Source organism: Gadus morhua, chromosome 6 (assembly GCF_902167405.1).
Source record: "Gadus morhua chromosome 6, gadMor3.0, whole genome shotgun sequence".
Classification (NCBI taxonomy): domain Eukaryota; kingdom Metazoa; phylum Chordata; class Actinopteri; order Gadiformes; family Gadidae; genus Gadus; species Gadus morhua.
The window spans coordinates 9,083,456-9,100,079 of NC_044053.1; the positions used below are offsets into that span (position 1 = coordinate 9,083,456).

Consider the following 16,624-nt stretch of genomic DNA (forward strand, 5'->3'; position numbering starts at 1 on the left):
CAATATGCTGTCATTTGTTTACTGTACACAACCACAGACATTTAAACATTATGGAAATCCTTGTTGGTTAATCTGATAGACACATTGTCATAATGTGAACATTTCCCATTCCAACCGCCACCGGAATGTTCTGTCAAATGAGGCGTTCACCTTAGGGATGCATTAGGAATATGAATCGCACGCAGCATCCGAAGCGTTATTACTATGATGGCAGGCTTCCTCGTCCAGATAAGTGCATAATCCAAACACAAAATCCAAACGATCGTTTGAGAGAATGATGCTCAAATGAAACATTTGTCAGGTCCAAATGAAAACATAATGGGTTCATCAAAGCCTAGAAATAAAAGCCCATGTGGGGATGAGCTGAAACAACTTTAGTGCGGCAGAATTCATTCTGTTCCCCGTGTTTCGACTCTGACATTCACAGAGCTGTGGCTGGGGAATTCCTCCCGATTGTAATCTCTGATGAAAGACAAAATAAAGCAAAGAAAGCGCTCATGTAGTAGTACTTTACTGATTATTTTCTTACATTGCCAATAAAAAATAACTAATAACCAAGCCTCAGTAAAAAAGTAATTTGCAAGAGATTGCCTTTCACCTTGTATCAAGGAGATTCATTCCTAGTTTGAATCAACAGACAAGATACAGTGCACTTTTTTAATGTTGTCATGACCATAATCATTTGTTTAATACGTGTTACATTTTTTCTCTTCAATTGAAACTGGGATCAGCCAGATCCAATTAATCCAATCAATTAATAACACATTCACCTCATCTTAATAATTGACTTTGCTCATTATAAATTAAACATGTATCGAAAGACAGAAATGTCTATATAAATAATGAATACTTTTCCCTTAGACTCAGACGGTGCATTTGGCAAACGTCAGAACTTCTTTTGAAGCTTTGAACTTTGACATCGTTGCTTATAAAAGTAAGTAAGTGTGTGTTTGGCTCTAGATGGAGACGTCAGCGTGTGGTCGCAGGTCACGCAGGTCGGTCCTGGGCCCCGGCACGGGGCCAGCAGAGTCAGCGGTGAGCCAGCGGGGGACCAGAGGGTTGTGCAGCGTGACATTGAAGGTGCCTTTCAGGACCGTATCCATGACGCCCGGACTCAGCTGGAGGAAGACGAGGAGGAGGAGGAGGAGGAGGAGGAAGAGGAGGAGGAGGGCGAGGAGAACCAGACGACAGCAGAGGAAGGTGAAGGGCTTTCAGTTCCACGTGTTTTATACCGAGTTACTTATGCAAAGTAAATAGAATGTATTGACACAGCATTCAGTGTTTACTGGTTACATTTGTTCATACAAATCATTTAGTGTATCATTTAAATTCTTCCTTGTAATTATTTTTTGGGGATGTTACGTATTTTGCATTACCGAATGGATCACGGGAGTTTTTGTTTGCCATACTCTGGCGGAGTTACTAATGTAAAATCCTAAGTAAATTTAAATATCCGTAAACCAAATCCTAAATAAACATAAATATACTGCAACGTAGGCTGATTAAAACATTGTTCTGCAATGTCTCTGTTTTGATTCAGAAATTATCTGGCAATTTAAAATACAAAGTCTCTCCATAATGACAATTCATTTCAAAAGGAATTGCTAAACATTGCTCCTATCCAAAACGGAGGTGGTCATTGAGATGTAACGTCACGATGAACAAGCCCTAAACAGAACTGACAGCATTTTGCTTTGCATACTGTCAGTGCAAGAAGGACTTGTGAGCAAAACTTTCAAGTTGTTGTTTTCCTTCGACATCTTCTATTCTACAAGGGTACAATTATATGTCATTGTTGTTTGTGAAGTGTTTATTTTTGTTTTATAGTGAGTTAAGGATGCTCTTCAGATCAGTCCGATTTTTCACGAGCAGGCGAGCAGCCCTCCTCACATCTGAAGGCAATACCTCATAATTGGGGACAGCTCATTGGCTAAGCCCTCTAGAAGGGGTCTTAAGGGGACACTGCCCATTCTCCTCATAGCTTGTACAACTCTATAGTGGCTGATAGCGACTTCAAAGCAAAAAAAAAAGGAATGCAGGTAAACAGAAAGTCAAGAGGTCAACTCAAGTTCATCTTCACAGCTTCAGTACTAAAAGGCTTCACAGGTTAACAGTCAAATCCTCAGCCTTGAAACAGAGAGCGGAAAAACTCCCAGAAGTCCCGTGGGAAAGAAACAGAGAAAATTCTAAGCCACCAGGCTAAGTCACCCCCCCAAAGCCACCCCCCCCCCCCCCACACACACACACACGCACACACAGACACACACAAAATGTGTGTCATCACATTCAGCCTTTAAAATTGTAATAGAAACCTATCACCCTGCCCCACACGGCAGCACTGGTGTGATGAAGGACATGACATCATATCATCCGTTACGGCAGGGGCACGTATTTTGTTGTGCATTAATATTGGTGGCGGGCACCGTGAAGATAGAGGTGACGGCTTGATCAAATTTGTCATTTGTCTTGCACAGATAGTGCTGGCGCAGGGATGGGAGTGTGTACAGACCGAATAGAGAGAAGAGGGAACGCTAGGGAGATAGGAGAGGGAAGACAGGCAGAGGGAGAGAGAGGGCTATAGAGGCAGAACAGAAAGGGAGAGAGAGAGGAAAGAGGGAGAACAAAAAGAGAACACGGAGAGAGAACACAGAGAGGAAAGAGAGACAACACAGAGGGAGAACAGAACGAGAACACGGAGAGAGAACACAGAGAGGAAAGAGAGACAACACAGAGAGGGAAGAGACAGAACATAGAGGAAAAGAGAGAGACAGACAGAGAGAGAGAGGAAAGAGAGAGAACAGAAAGAGTACACAGAGAGAGAACACAGAGAGGAAAGAGAGGCAACACAGAGAGGGAAGAGACAGAACATAGAGGAAGAGAGAGACAGACAGAGAGAGAGGAAAGAGAGACAACACAGAGAGGGAACAGACAGAACATAGAGGAAGAGAGAGACAGACAGAGAGAGAGAGGAAAGAGAGAGAACAGAAAGAGTACACAGAGAGAGAACACAGAGAGGAAAGAGAGGCAACACAGAGAGGGAAGAGACAGAACATAGAGGAAGAGAGAGACAGAGAGAGAGGAAAGAGAGACAACACAGAGAGGGAACAGACAGAACATAGAGGAAGAGAGAGACAGACAGAGAGAGAGAGGAAAGAGAGACAGCACAGAGAGGGAACAGACAGAACATAGAGGAAGAGAGAGACAGACAGAGAGAGAGAGGAAAGAGAGACAGCACAGAGAGGGAAGAGAGAGGGAAGAGAGAGAGGAAAGAGAGACAACACAGAGGGAAGAGAGAGGGAAGAGAGAGGGAAGAGACAGACAGAGAGGGAGAGAGAGACAACACAGAGAGAGAGAGAGAGCGAGAGCACAGAGAGCGAGAGCACAGAGAGAGAGAGAGAGCACAGAGAGAGAGAGAGAGAGAGAGAGAGAGAGAGAGAGAGAGAGAGAGGGAAGACACAGAGAGAGCGGGAGAGTGCTAGAACAGAGAGAGGGAGGGAAAGAGAGAGAGAGAGAAAGGTACAGAGAGGGAAGGGTGAGGGAAGAGAGGGAAAGAGGGAGAGGGATAGAGTGACGAGAGAGAGAGCAGAGAGATGTGGCCAGGTAGGATATATCCTATAAGAACTACACAAACAAAGCCAGAGAAGATATGTGAGCGAGGGAAGAATAGCGATTTAAAGAAAAACAATAACGGCACAGACACACACTCACAGAAAAATGCGGTACCCTCTGTCAAATCTGTCAAACGCAGGCATACACAGAGAACACACACACATTGTTAGTGCATTTTCCTGTGTATGTTGGGGTGTGAGAACAAGGCAGAGTGTAGTGAGAGAGATCAGGGCGATCCTCAGGAGAGAGAGAGAGATCAGGGCGTGTCTCAGGAGAGAGAGAGAGATCAGGGCGAAACTCAGGAGCAAAAGAGAAAGAGCGAGAGAGAGAGGAAGAGAGAGCGAGAGCGAGAGAGAGAGGAAGAGAGAGCGAGAGAGAGTGAGAGGGAGGGAGAAAAAGAGAGAGAGAGAGAAAGAGAGAGAGAGACAGATAAGTCTCTCTCAGATAAGTGTCTGCGTGTCACCTTCTCTCTTCACACCTGCTCCACAACAGCCTGGGAATACTCAGCTCTCACAAGTTATCAAAGACCCTTACTCGCACACACACACACACACACACACACACACACAAACTAGATGTAATAGAATACATGTGCACGCCAATGCACACAAGCACCATCAAGACACCACCTCAGTGAGAGTTCGCGTACGTGCATGCGTGTGTGTGGCCACAGTGAGAGTACGCGTGCATGCGTGTACGTGTCCCTGTGCGTGCGTGTGTCCCTGTGTGCCTCTGTATGCAGCTCATGCACACGCCCGTGCGCTCACGTGCGTGCCCCCGTCTCTTCATCCCCTCCGGCCATCAGTATGCGGGCGACGCGGCGCGAGGATTTAGCTACACAGCCTCCGCCCTCCACGTCTCCGTATCGATCGGGACGGGAAGAGAGGGCCCGGGGTTCACAGGCAGGGCACCCTGGGGTGGCCCCGGAGGTCGGGGTAGAGGTGGGGGGGGGGGGGGTTGGTAGTAGGGGTTACGGTGGGGTGAGGGGAGGGGCCTCTTGGATCTGATGGCGCCGCCAGCATGGCAATGAAGGGAGGAGATTATGGGATGTTTCGCCAGCCGCGGAGGTGTTGATGGTGTTGATGGGAGCCTTACGGAACACGTGTGCAAAGTAGAAGGTCTGTGTACTTGCACACACATACACACACACACACGCGCATGCACGTGCACGTACGCATGCACACACAGAGCTGCTGTAGGACAGGTGGAGGCGTGGAGGATTGGATGCGATCAGTGCGCACTGCGTAGCTTCGGGAGGTGGATGAGCCCGGCTCATCACAGGTGAGCTATGGAAGCACCGTCCTCAGTTTGCATACGTTCCAGTGCTGTGGTTTCTCATGATTAGCAATAGGCCTCTGTCTCCCACCGCCTGCATTCTCTCTCTCTCTCTCTCTCTCTCACTCCCTCCCTCTCCCTCTCTCTCCCTGTGGTTCATTATTTGAATGACTGTCTCTGTTGAACAATGCGTCATCCCACCCCACGTAGACGTGTACCTCTGTCCCGGTTTACTCAATCCAACTATCTGCTCCTCTTTCCCTCTTACCTCCCCATCCTCTCCCCCTGTCCTCGCTCCCTCGCTCCCGTTATCCACCTCCGTCTGTCTCTACCTCCATCTATCGCTCCCTCTGTTTTCTCTTTATATATCTCTGCTGCTCTCTCTCTCTCTCTGTACCTCTCCCTAATAATCGTACTTAGGCTCTCAAACTAAATGAGGGCCAACCAGTGAAGACGGTGGAGTGTGTGAGAGAGGGGTAATGGAGCCTGGTTTTCCGGCTCTGTCTGCTGGCGGATGCGTATCATGGCCAATCTCAATGAGCCCTCGCTGTGGACTTATGTTTCTCAAGTGGATAGCTTTATGTTCAGATACAATGGGCACACACACAAGGGGACGCACACACACACACACACACACACACACACACACACACACACACACACACACACACACACACACACACACACACACACACACACACACACACAGTGCCCACATGGGCGTTCACACAGGCTAATGCTTAAAGAGCTGTGATTATGGGCGGCTGGTGCCTATTTGCGGCATTTCAACATCGCCTGGTTCATTCCAACCCCCACTTCCTTACCTCCTCCTCTTCCTTTATTTTAACCTTGGTCCATTCGTTCAGCCATAATCTCTCACAGGAGGGACACATTGTGCAGAAGCAGGAAAAGAGGGGTGAAGATGAAGAAGTGACGAGAGGAGAGAAGAGTAATAAAGTGACAGAAGGAGGGGACAGGAACATTAGAGTTTTTGATAGTAACTAATGGAGATACTCAACAGCGTGTCTCATCTTTGCAAATACATTGGCAGATGAGGTACGAAAGAAAGAATGAAAGATAGAAAAAAAGAAAGAAAGAAGAGATCAACAGACGGGATGGGAAGGAGATGTATAAGAAATAACCTGGGATTTACTACTTGGTTCAGTCTGTGTGTGCCAGACAGACTGAACCCCAACACACACACACACACACACACACACACACACACACACACACACACACACACACACACACACACACACACACACACACACACACACACACACACACACAAACACACACACACACACACACCGCGTGTCATCTTAGATTCTATCAGCGCCACCATTTCCTCAACCACCGACAACAAAAGCACGTCGTCAGTAGAAGGGATTTATAAAAGAGACAAGAGAGGAATAAAAAGAAACTACAAAAGTGCCAAATAAACACTGAGACATAAAAGGAGGGAGGAGTGAGAGGGTGTGGATAGAGCCGCATGACATATAGGAAAGGGAGAGACAGAGAGAGCGATGGCTGAGTGAGATAAATAAATAGGGAGGGACTAACGGATGAAGCAAATAAGAGGGCAGAGGAGAGGGAGGACAGGAAGGCGTGGGAGAGGAAGGGAGAGGAAGGGAGGGAGGGAGGGGGGGGGGGGGTAAGGCAAGAGAGAGTCAAGGCGAGGAGCGGAGAGGAAAGAAAATGAGAGGTGAGGGATAGGACAGAGGAAGGAGAGGAAAGGAGAAGGGAGGTGAGGGGTAGGAGAGGAGGGCACAGAAAAGAGAGGGAAGGAGAGGAGAGGTGAGGGATAGGAGAGAGGAAGGAGAGGAAAGAGGGGAAAGGAGACGAGAGGTGAGGGATAGGAGAGGAGGGGAGAGGAGAAAAAGGAGAAGAGGGTGGAGGGAGGAAAAGATGAGTAGAGAAGAGGAGAGGCGAGGGTAGCAGGCAAGAAAACAGGAGAGAGGCCGGCGATAGGAGAGACGAAAGCAGAGGAACCTCGCTGGCTCCGGTGATAAAATTACCCCCCTGATGAACGCGTGGAACCAGGAAGTGTGTTCCAGGCTCGTAAATCACGGGCTGTGATTTGCCTTCAGTGTTTAGCGGGCGTACTCAGCGAGGTCCGCGCACCGCAGCGGATCTCACCCATCCATCACCGGCGTTTACAGGCGGCCCTAACTGTCTCCGGCTATATGTCCTATGAAAAACAGATTGAAATTGACACAACGCGCAGACACGCGCACGGGCAGGAGAGTCCAACTCAGAGAGCGAAAGAGCTAACCAACAGTTCCGTTTAGCCATGTTATGTTGTGAAAAGAACAAAAGACATCCCAGGTATGAAGTATGAACATATATGCTTACGTATGGACGCCGTTGGTGTGGCTTTGCGCACCTGAACTTCCCACAATAACGGGAAATCATATGCTGTATTCTCTGAATTGCGCCGTGGTGTGCCTAATTTTCTTTTGAACAATTCTGGGATGCCTACCCTGTACAACTTTTTTATTCAACCTCATCCGCAACATTTTCAAAAGCATTGTAAACTCTTACACCCCGGTTTCTAAATCAATGCCCATTCTCTGGGATAATTCCAACCTTGGATGTGGCAATCAGACTTAATCCCTCTTTAATGCCATAAATTGAATACCAATTTCACAATCACAAAAATCCTCCAAATCCTAGGTTGGGGAAAACATGTTTATTGACAACTGTTAAATATAAACAAAATCAGGGTAACTGGACATGATAGTTATGCTCATTTGGAGTAGCCTAGTTCTGTCGTCTTCTTCCCCAACTCCCCAACACGTGTTTTGAGATCCCCCATGTTTTCTCTGTAGCGCTTTCTCAGGGTATTTGATTTTGTGATGAGCTGGGCCATTAAGGGCGCCAGCCTTCCTTTCTGCCTGTTCAGCAAGCCGGCCTGCGTCTTGGTTCAGGCTGTTTGTGACCACGAGCAGAGTTGACGTGCTCCTTCCCTGCTCTACTACTATATCCTCCTCTGATGCATATCTTCGTCGTTCCCGTACCGGCTTTCTCATCCATTCCTCTTCTGAGTGCGGCTGGTCGCTCGACCCAGCTGACGCGGCAGATGCCAGCATCTCCGCTCGGACAAGGGAACCGCGAGGACCCGCCCCCAGAATGTGACATCGTCCCATTTGAGGCGCTGAGCGTTGACTTTTTCCTCCTACATGGTACAGATCTGCCTCGTGGGACAGGGGAAGAAGGACTGCAGAGAGATTGGGCTGAGAAGGACAAGCTATAGCCAGAGGTTGAGGAGTGGACTGTGTGTTGTGTGGAGAGTTGTTTGAGAATGACAGAGGGTGGGTGTGTGTGTAGGAAGAGTATTGTGTGAGAATGACAGAGGGTGTGTGAGTGGGTGAGTGAGTGAGTGAGTGAGTGAGTGAGTGACTGTGTGTGCGCGTGCGTGAAGTGTATGTGCATGTGAAGTGTGGGTGCGTGCGCGTGTGTGCAGTGCGTGTGTGTGTGTGACGTACAGAACTGTCCAGGTGCTCTATTCCCTCCTACCAGCAGAAACACCTCCTGACAAATGCTGATCGTGCAGACACCTCTGCAACCAGACCGGACTTCCTCCCCTGGCAACAGTCTCTGTGTGTGTACATGGTCTTGGGTTCCAAACGGGCAACCCGTCTCTCTGTGGCGTAGTTCAGAGGTGATCGCTGCTGTACTTTCTGTATGATCTTCGACAGCCCTGTTTTGCACTCTTTCCTAAACTCAAGGACTGAGAGCCCCCCATCTTTCTAGTTCTGCTGGAGTCCATGACAGAGTGACAATGGGAAAAGTAGTGAATGACCTATCACACCATGTGCCGTCTCCTTCCGGCGAATAAGAAAATGATATAGTACCCTTGATTCTGCATTCAGGGCTATTTTCATCTCCTTTGGGTCGACCCAATTCTTCTCGTCGGTCTCACCAGATGCAGCTGTGTGAGGTTGGGGAACACATCCCTCTTGACACAAAAATGTCAGCATCCTAAAAGCAGATGTCAAATATTAACAATATTAAAATATAAAATATTATCCCGGTCCCATACATATTGGACCCAATTTTACAAACACTGCTATATATTTCTTCACTTAAGATACTCAGATCTAAATTGGAATCAAGGATGTCAAGAGCAGAAACTAAATTGTCCATAAAATGTTTAAATACTATCACAAGGCTATCATTACCTTCATCAACTCTGCAAAATCTGAGGCGAGGACTAGGATCACTGGCTCCCCTGTTTGGTGTCTGGTTCAGTAAGGCCTGACGCTCCCGGTGAAGACCATGTAGAATCGGAGCCTAACTATAATGAGGAGGTCATGCCGAGCTGCGTTGCGGATGTCGAATGATGCCGTTCTTGTGCCAGTATCTTCTCGTGCAGACTGCCCGCTCAAAGCTGGCCACACCTCCAAGCAGCCACCTCAGCAACAGCCACAGTAGGGAAGGGGAATTGGTTGACTTTTTCCCAGCAGTGAAATCCTCCCTCCTGACTGGTGTATCATGAAGGACAATGTGCAAGACTCTGAGCACCTTCTCCATCTGCCAGATAGCAAGGCCAACTTTACCAGCATTGTGCAGTGTGTTGGCCACAGTTTCCCACTATGATCAACCCCCCCCCCCCCCCCCCCCCCCCCATACTGCTCAGCTTGCTCATGCTGCAGCAGCTCCAGGAACTTCAAGCTGAGGTTTTGGCCATACATTGGCTTAGCCTAGCTCCGCCCGCCTAAGTACTTCCGCTCAATTTGAATTTCCCTTCAGTACTACGTCTGGGTCTGCGGTATGTTCGTGGGTTTTCTCCGTCGAAATTCTCTGCGCCCAATCAGCATAGGGAGTGGCTGAGATCAATGACGTTAAAGTCAGCTCTCATTGACGGACATCTTCACGCACAGTGTTTGGTTTGTTTACAGCTCACGTGCAACGTGATTACCGGCAAAACGTTAGCGATTGGTTATGGCAGATCCAGAGTGGCACTGGGCAGATCCAATAGTTTTAAACTTCAACAGACAGCAGCCATCAAGTGAGATACTATTTATCAATTGAGTAGGTCCAGACTCTCTGCACAAAGGAAATGAAGTACGAGAGTCTGGTAGGACCAGGCTAACATTGGCCAGGATCTGTCTCATTTCCAGCTGCTTCGCACATTCCTGAAGATGAAATGAGAATAATGTATAAAGTATCACAACTCAAAGAAGCAATGTGTAACATTACAACCACTGCTTTTACATAGCTCCAACACATCTGTAGTCAATGCTGATCGATAGTGATTTCAATAATGTTAAAGGAAATCACATCCTCTAACTGATATATTCTACAAATGTTAAATGCCAGCCAACCCATTATTCGCTCTTTATTTACAAGAACCTTCAAGGAGACTCTCAGAACCCCTCCCACCCACTCGACCCAGCCAGCCAGCCCAGTTGAAGTAAACAAAAGTCTATTAATGAGGTTTTTTTGTTCTGAAAGTCTCCCGACTTCAAACTGACAGGGGCTCAATCTAAAACATATTTCAACTTTAACAATAACGATCAACAAGAAAATGTTAATAATATAACTGTCTTTTCACAACATAGACTATATAATATAGTTTTCTCTCTAAGTTAGATCATTTACTTGTATTTAACATACTACTTACATTGAAGTTGCAGTTCCGTGGCCCAGTTACCTAGAGAGAACTTGACTAACGGACCGGTATCAAATGTGCAGGTCCAGCTGTTAAATTGCCAACCCAGTCAAAAGGTACTAGGTTTGATCCCCCATGTCAGAGCAGCCTACCTGTTGGTCTGCTTGAGGATTCTTAGCTCTTTTATTGCCTTTATTTCAATTGACTGTAAGTCGCTTCAGATAAAATAAAACATCTCCCCTATCCCGACGTCGCTGTTGATCCTAATGTAGCCCAGAGATCTGAAGTTTCAGCTGATGCTGATGCTGTTGCTGTTGGTGGTTGAGGTGGTGGCGGGAGCCTGTACAGAAATGTGCTACGATTTTGCAGGCAGATATTTTTTGGCGATTGAGACATGTTTTGCGGACTGCGTGTGTCATTCGACAGCATTGACCCCCAGCGTTCCAGGCATGAAAAATTTCTTTCCGCGCCTTCCATCAAACAACCTTGATGAGCCAGCACGAAAACCTTGGGTCATCTACCCACCGCTCGGTGAGTTTACACTTCACCATGATCGGACGATTTAATTGATAACCAATGCAATTAATTAATAGCTTGAATTTAATTATAACTAACTTTGTTATACTGGAGAATATTTGCAAGGCTGGTTTCTACGAGTACTTGACCTCTTTGTATAACAGTTCCCCTTAAACAAATATGGACCTCTTCATTCTGACAATTCTAGTCTTTGTAAAGCTGCATCATTTCCTATCTATGGAATGTTTAAGCGCAATAAAAGATACTTTGAAACGTTCAGCACTTGTTGATTATATAATTAAATGCTTTTAATCATTTTGAAGCATCCGCGGACACCTTGTTTGTATGCCTGCGTGTATCAGGCGAGGATCTCTCCCAAACTCCCCACGATGTGTAAAACAGGGTGACAGTATTCTGAGCATGTCGAGCCTTTCATGTAAACAGATTTGCTTTTTCGATCCAGGTACAATCTAGATTCAGCGAGGGTTCTACAATCCAGATACTCATCTAAGACCTTTGTGTGTTTACCTGATAAGTGCCCGGGCCGGGGTTGGAATTCCTCTGGACTTTGAATCGATCCTCCCTGCATACGAACAGAGTCTGCTGTGGAGACGTCTTTGTGACCGGGCTATACTGGCCAGGTCCTGGACACACACACACACACACACACACACACACACACACACACACACACACACACACACACACACACACACACACACACACACACACACACACACACACACACACACACACACACACCTGTAATGCCCTGTATAACAACTATAGTTACTACACAAAATGCCTATTTCACGCACAAACATCGATAAACAACATAAAACCCCACAACAACCCACATACAGAATACTACCTTGAGGAGTATTCTTTAACAAACACAGGCACGTGAACTTATCGTGAGCAGATGCACACTGGACACACAGGTCACACAGGTGTAGAGTAGTCAACATATTTTCCACAAACACAGCTTGGAGGTCCTATATATGTTTGATATTCTAGGTCTGTTACTGGATAGCATCAATACATAGCCGTCACATAGATAGGGTTATGGATATATTACGGCCAGGAAAAATAATCCAATACACGAGGCATCGTAGGGCATCTTGAAAAAGACATCAATAAACAAACACAGATCCAATTAATGTAATACAATTTTATCACACGCACACACACACACACACTCTCACACACAAACACAAGCCTTGTGTGCTCACAGACACAACGATGCATTCACCCATCAGCATGCTCGCACAACAATGCGTGGCAAATGAGAACGCCACGGTTTGCATGAAGTCATGTTCATTCAAAGAGGTGACATTTGCATTTAATAGCATTAAAAAAAACATTCAAATATTATTGAAATGAATACCCTAAGCCCCGGGGGGTTCCCAAAAGTCGTTTAATACGAGAGCAAAATCTGCACCGAGGAACGAAATGGAACTATTAAATAACTTCGAAAAACTTGGGATTTTCTTCGGTTCTGCACATACAGAAACTTTTAAGTATCTCGACAGGCTTATAACTGCATTATGGCGAGGACAATGGAGGAGGTTGGGGGGGGGGGTTGGAGGGAAGGGATTACCATCGGACATTCGATTTAAGTGATAGAGAAAAAACAGCTAAACTCCCCACGTCAGCAGGTAAAAGGTTAAACATTCAGCCGCTCAGCGTGTGCCTGTCTGACCCCATAGCTAGCAGCAATCCATTTAGGATCGACGGGAACCCGGGGTGAAATTAGACACACACAAACGCAGACAGACCGATGGACGACAGGCGAGGCGGACACAAATGCACAAGAATTTATTTTGCCCGGGGCCTATGCTTAATGTCACAGACACTATTACTAAAATTGTCATTCTACGTGGCCATCTGCGCGCGTGAGTGTGTCTGGTGTGTGTGTGTGTGTGTGTGCAGGTAGGTTGAAAGCTTGGATAGTTAAATACATTGTCCATTAGGACATCAGAAATGCAATCGCATTGGGGGGGGGGGGGGGACACAATGAGGAAGGTAATGATAATGTTCCATATAGGCCTATTTATAAATGCAAATTCAATAACTGGTAGAGCGATGGCCGTGTGTGAGTGTGTTATCTAATGTCCCATGTATGTTTATGTGTGCGGGCAGCGAAGAGTTGTCCATGTCCTGTGTGTTTCTGTGTGAGTGTGTGTGTCTGCGTGTGCACGTGTGTTAGTGTGACTGTTATCTTATGTCCCATGTTTGTTTATGTGAGCGAGCACCAATGATTTTGGAATGTGTGTGTGTGTGTGTGTGTGTGTGTGTGTGTGTGTGTGTGTGTGTGTGTGTGTGTGTGTGTGTGTGTGTGTGTGTGTGTGTGTGTGTGTGTGTTCACCTGCCGGCCTGTCCACCTGCCTCCCTGAATGTGACCGTGCGTGCGTGTGTGGGTGCGCGTGCGTGTTGTGTGATATCTGGATGTGGACGTCAGAAACACACATTTTTGCAACCGGTTCAAATCTATTTGTATGCAAATGTGTTCCTGGATAAACGTTTTGAGGGGTCTCATGGGGCTGAGAGTAACTCGGTTCAACGGTGGCCCTGTCATAAATTATCCAAATAAGTCATGAATCTATCAATTTTGAAACAACATTTTTGCAACGGGAGTGTCACAGAGTTAAATACTGGGCAGGAGGGGTCCGGTGGGGGGCTTATGAGTGGGTGCTGCCGGGGGTCACGGGGTTATTGGGCTAACCAGAATGGGCATAACCAGCCATGGCTTTTGAGGGGCTTTTTTTGGACGCATTCATCATGGCTGTGCGAACGATAAACGAAGTGTGCATGCACTACGGCTGACGAGTTGAGGTCGGTCCGTCGATTGGCTGGTCGATAGTATTTGGACTTGATGGCCTTAATTCTCATGGATGGATAATCGCTGGTGATCCCTGAAGAAAGAAGCGCAGACAGCAGGGCGAACAAATGCAGACTGATTTTATTTGTATTATTTTCGAGCGATAGGATAGATTGTGTTAGAGATAAAATGAACTCTGAATAAATACAATATTGAAAGCTCCGTAGTTTCTGTTTTAATAAACATATGGTTTGATAGACTATATGACTTGTTAGACAGGAGGTCCAAACATCCTGGATATCAAGACTTTTCCAGTCGCCCAACTTAAGGAAGACTGCTAGTCGTAGCTTACTGAACATTTACTCCGCTCCAAATTAATTGATACCAAAGAAGTCGTCGGTCTGCCAGCATTTTGTTAAAAAGGACGACAAAAACATTTGTAAAGTGCAAAGTGAATAAAAGTATATGGGGAATAACTTCCAAAAGGGAAAGTTATTTATTTGTACTGTTGTCTGCGGCTTTGAATGTGAACATTTCAGAAAAGGCACATTAGCACAAATCGCATCGCCGTCCATTAGGACCCATTATATTAAAAACCTGAATCTCCCTATGTGCCTTGTGTTTTTTATTATTACTATTATGAGAAATGTCGAAGAAATTAAAAGAGAAAAACATGTGTGCATGCAAAACTGCTGTCAAAACAAACAGATTGATGGGCCGATGTTATTGTGCATCTGAACTAATGCATGGTGAAAAAACAGTTAATACAATCTTTGTCTCAAATGACATACCTGGTAGATTGGGGTCGGACTGCAGAAAGGAGGAGACACGTGGCTCGCCGGACAGGAAGCCACCCTGGAATCTCTTGGCTCCCTTGGTTCGGGGTTCAGCCAAGGAGGCGTGGCCAAAGCTTTTGTCGAACGCCACGATGTCATAGCTGTTTGGTGGCGGGGTGTCCTGAAGAGAGAAAAGAGAAGTGATGTTAATCGGATGTGATTCCACCAGACTTATACATTCTATGTATATATATAGATATAAATGCGTCTGTGTGTTTTATATTTTAGGTTTGCACGCATAAGAGTCGTTTTATCCTCGTCATTATTCACACATCCCCATAGTAGTTGAAACTATTGAAGTGTCTTTAACCTCATATGATAAGGCTGCTCCCCGCTAATTCTTTCTGCTTTATGTGAAACAAACTGCCGGCTCCGCTGCTTTTAATGGAAGATGAGCCGAGAGTGATTTCCAATATAATTATGTCTCTAAGCGGCATAACCAGAGCGTTACATAGCCAAACGCTGACAGCCACAGTACTTGCATGTCGAGATAGTTATATCGGAAGCAAGGGTTTCTTGCATCCTAGACTTTATAACAGTGCTGTCGGCTGTATGTTGGACCGCCGGGTGGTTACATATTTTAGTAGCTTGCCATTCCTAAAATATATACATACATCAGACACACGCACATAAACACAGACACAAACACAAACACAAACACAAACACATACACACAGACAGAAACAGACACATACAAACACAAACACACCAGCTTGAGGACAAGGTGTCTCTCTTTGTGGTTTTCATATGATTTCAAAATGTTTTCAAACATTGGAAAAAAAGAAAATCTCTTTTCCTACCGTTTCTGTTATCCAAGTCGATAACTAAAAAAGAACAAGCCAAAAAAAAGGCACACTCATGCAGTGATCGGAGGTCACAGATAAAATATGCAAAAGGCAAGTTTCACTTGAGAACGAAGAAGACGAAGAAACATGGCCACCGCTGGCAGGGAAGCTGTGCAGTACACGGCCGCAGCCACATCCGAATTACTGGAAACGTGTCTTGTCGCGGCGACTTTGAATAATTGATGGCCGCGGCTGAATATAGCGACAGGATTCATTTGTCCTACACATAGTGGAGCTGTCATGCCAGCCTCACACTGTCATCTCCACCACCGGTGGCGCTCACCTCCTCCGGCTTTAATCAGCGCAGGCCCATCAGCGCTTCCATTAGAGACGCAGTGGGAGGATAGCAGAGGAAAACACAGGGGGAGAAGAGTGGCACAAAAGCCCCCCCACACACACACACACACACACACACACACACACACACACACACACACACACACACACACACACACACACACACACACACACACACACACACACACACACACACACACACAATGAAACCTGCAAAAAGGGATTTGTGCAAAGAATGAATTGGAGGTGTGTTTAAAAGGTGCTGTAGAGGTTCAAGAGCTGGTATTTGATGTATCTTGTTAAAGAGGGCATAGCCTTCAGATAGCAATTAGTGCGTTAAATGCCCTGTGAGACTATATTTTTCGGGTTGACTGCGGCTACTAGTCTGCATGACTCGATTTAGATGTATGACCACTCCCAGCTCGATTCGGACCAATCAGGGAGTCCACTCTGATATGGGTTTGGAGAATGTATCTGTCATCACAGGTGAGTGAGCTTAAATACTTATTAAGGGCCGAGAAACATAGGGAGGGAGAGAGCAGAGAGGGAGAGTGCATTTTTGGAGTTTCTTTTGGCTTTCCTGTGTTCTCTCTTTACAACTTTGGAATTTTACCTAGTGCACCTTCAACGGAAGAAAATAACAATTTTGTGTTTCATCACGAAAAATAAACCACACATTCAGCCTTGTTTCACCGTTTGCTCGTGGATAAACATATCGCTCACATAACTTCTTCTTCCTTCCTCTTCAGTATTCCTCAGGTGTGAGACAGCCTTTCTCACATGCCTGCCCAAACACACGCGTGCG

The 16,624-nt window shown here is 46.2% G+C and overlaps 1 protein-coding gene across 1 annotated transcript in view; it reads right to left on the bottom strand.

The window, feature by feature from the left end:
- Nucleotides 1-494: 494 nt before the first annotated feature.
- Nucleotides 495-16,624, bottom strand: part of stpg2 (sperm-tail PG-rich repeat containing 2) — a 49,672-nt gene continuing 33,542 nt past the window's right edge. Inside the window, exons 11-13 of the mRNA XM_030358220.1 lie at nt 14,633-14,798; nt 11,549-11,664; nt 495-1,118 (exon numbers count right to left, since the gene is read on the bottom strand). Coding sequence (XP_030214080.1) covers nt 957-1,118; nt 11,549-11,664; nt 14,633-14,798 — 444 coding nt within the window. The 3' untranslated portion in view covers nt 495-956. The remainder of the gene's footprint in view (nt 1,119-11,548; nt 11,665-14,632; nt 14,799-16,624) is intronic.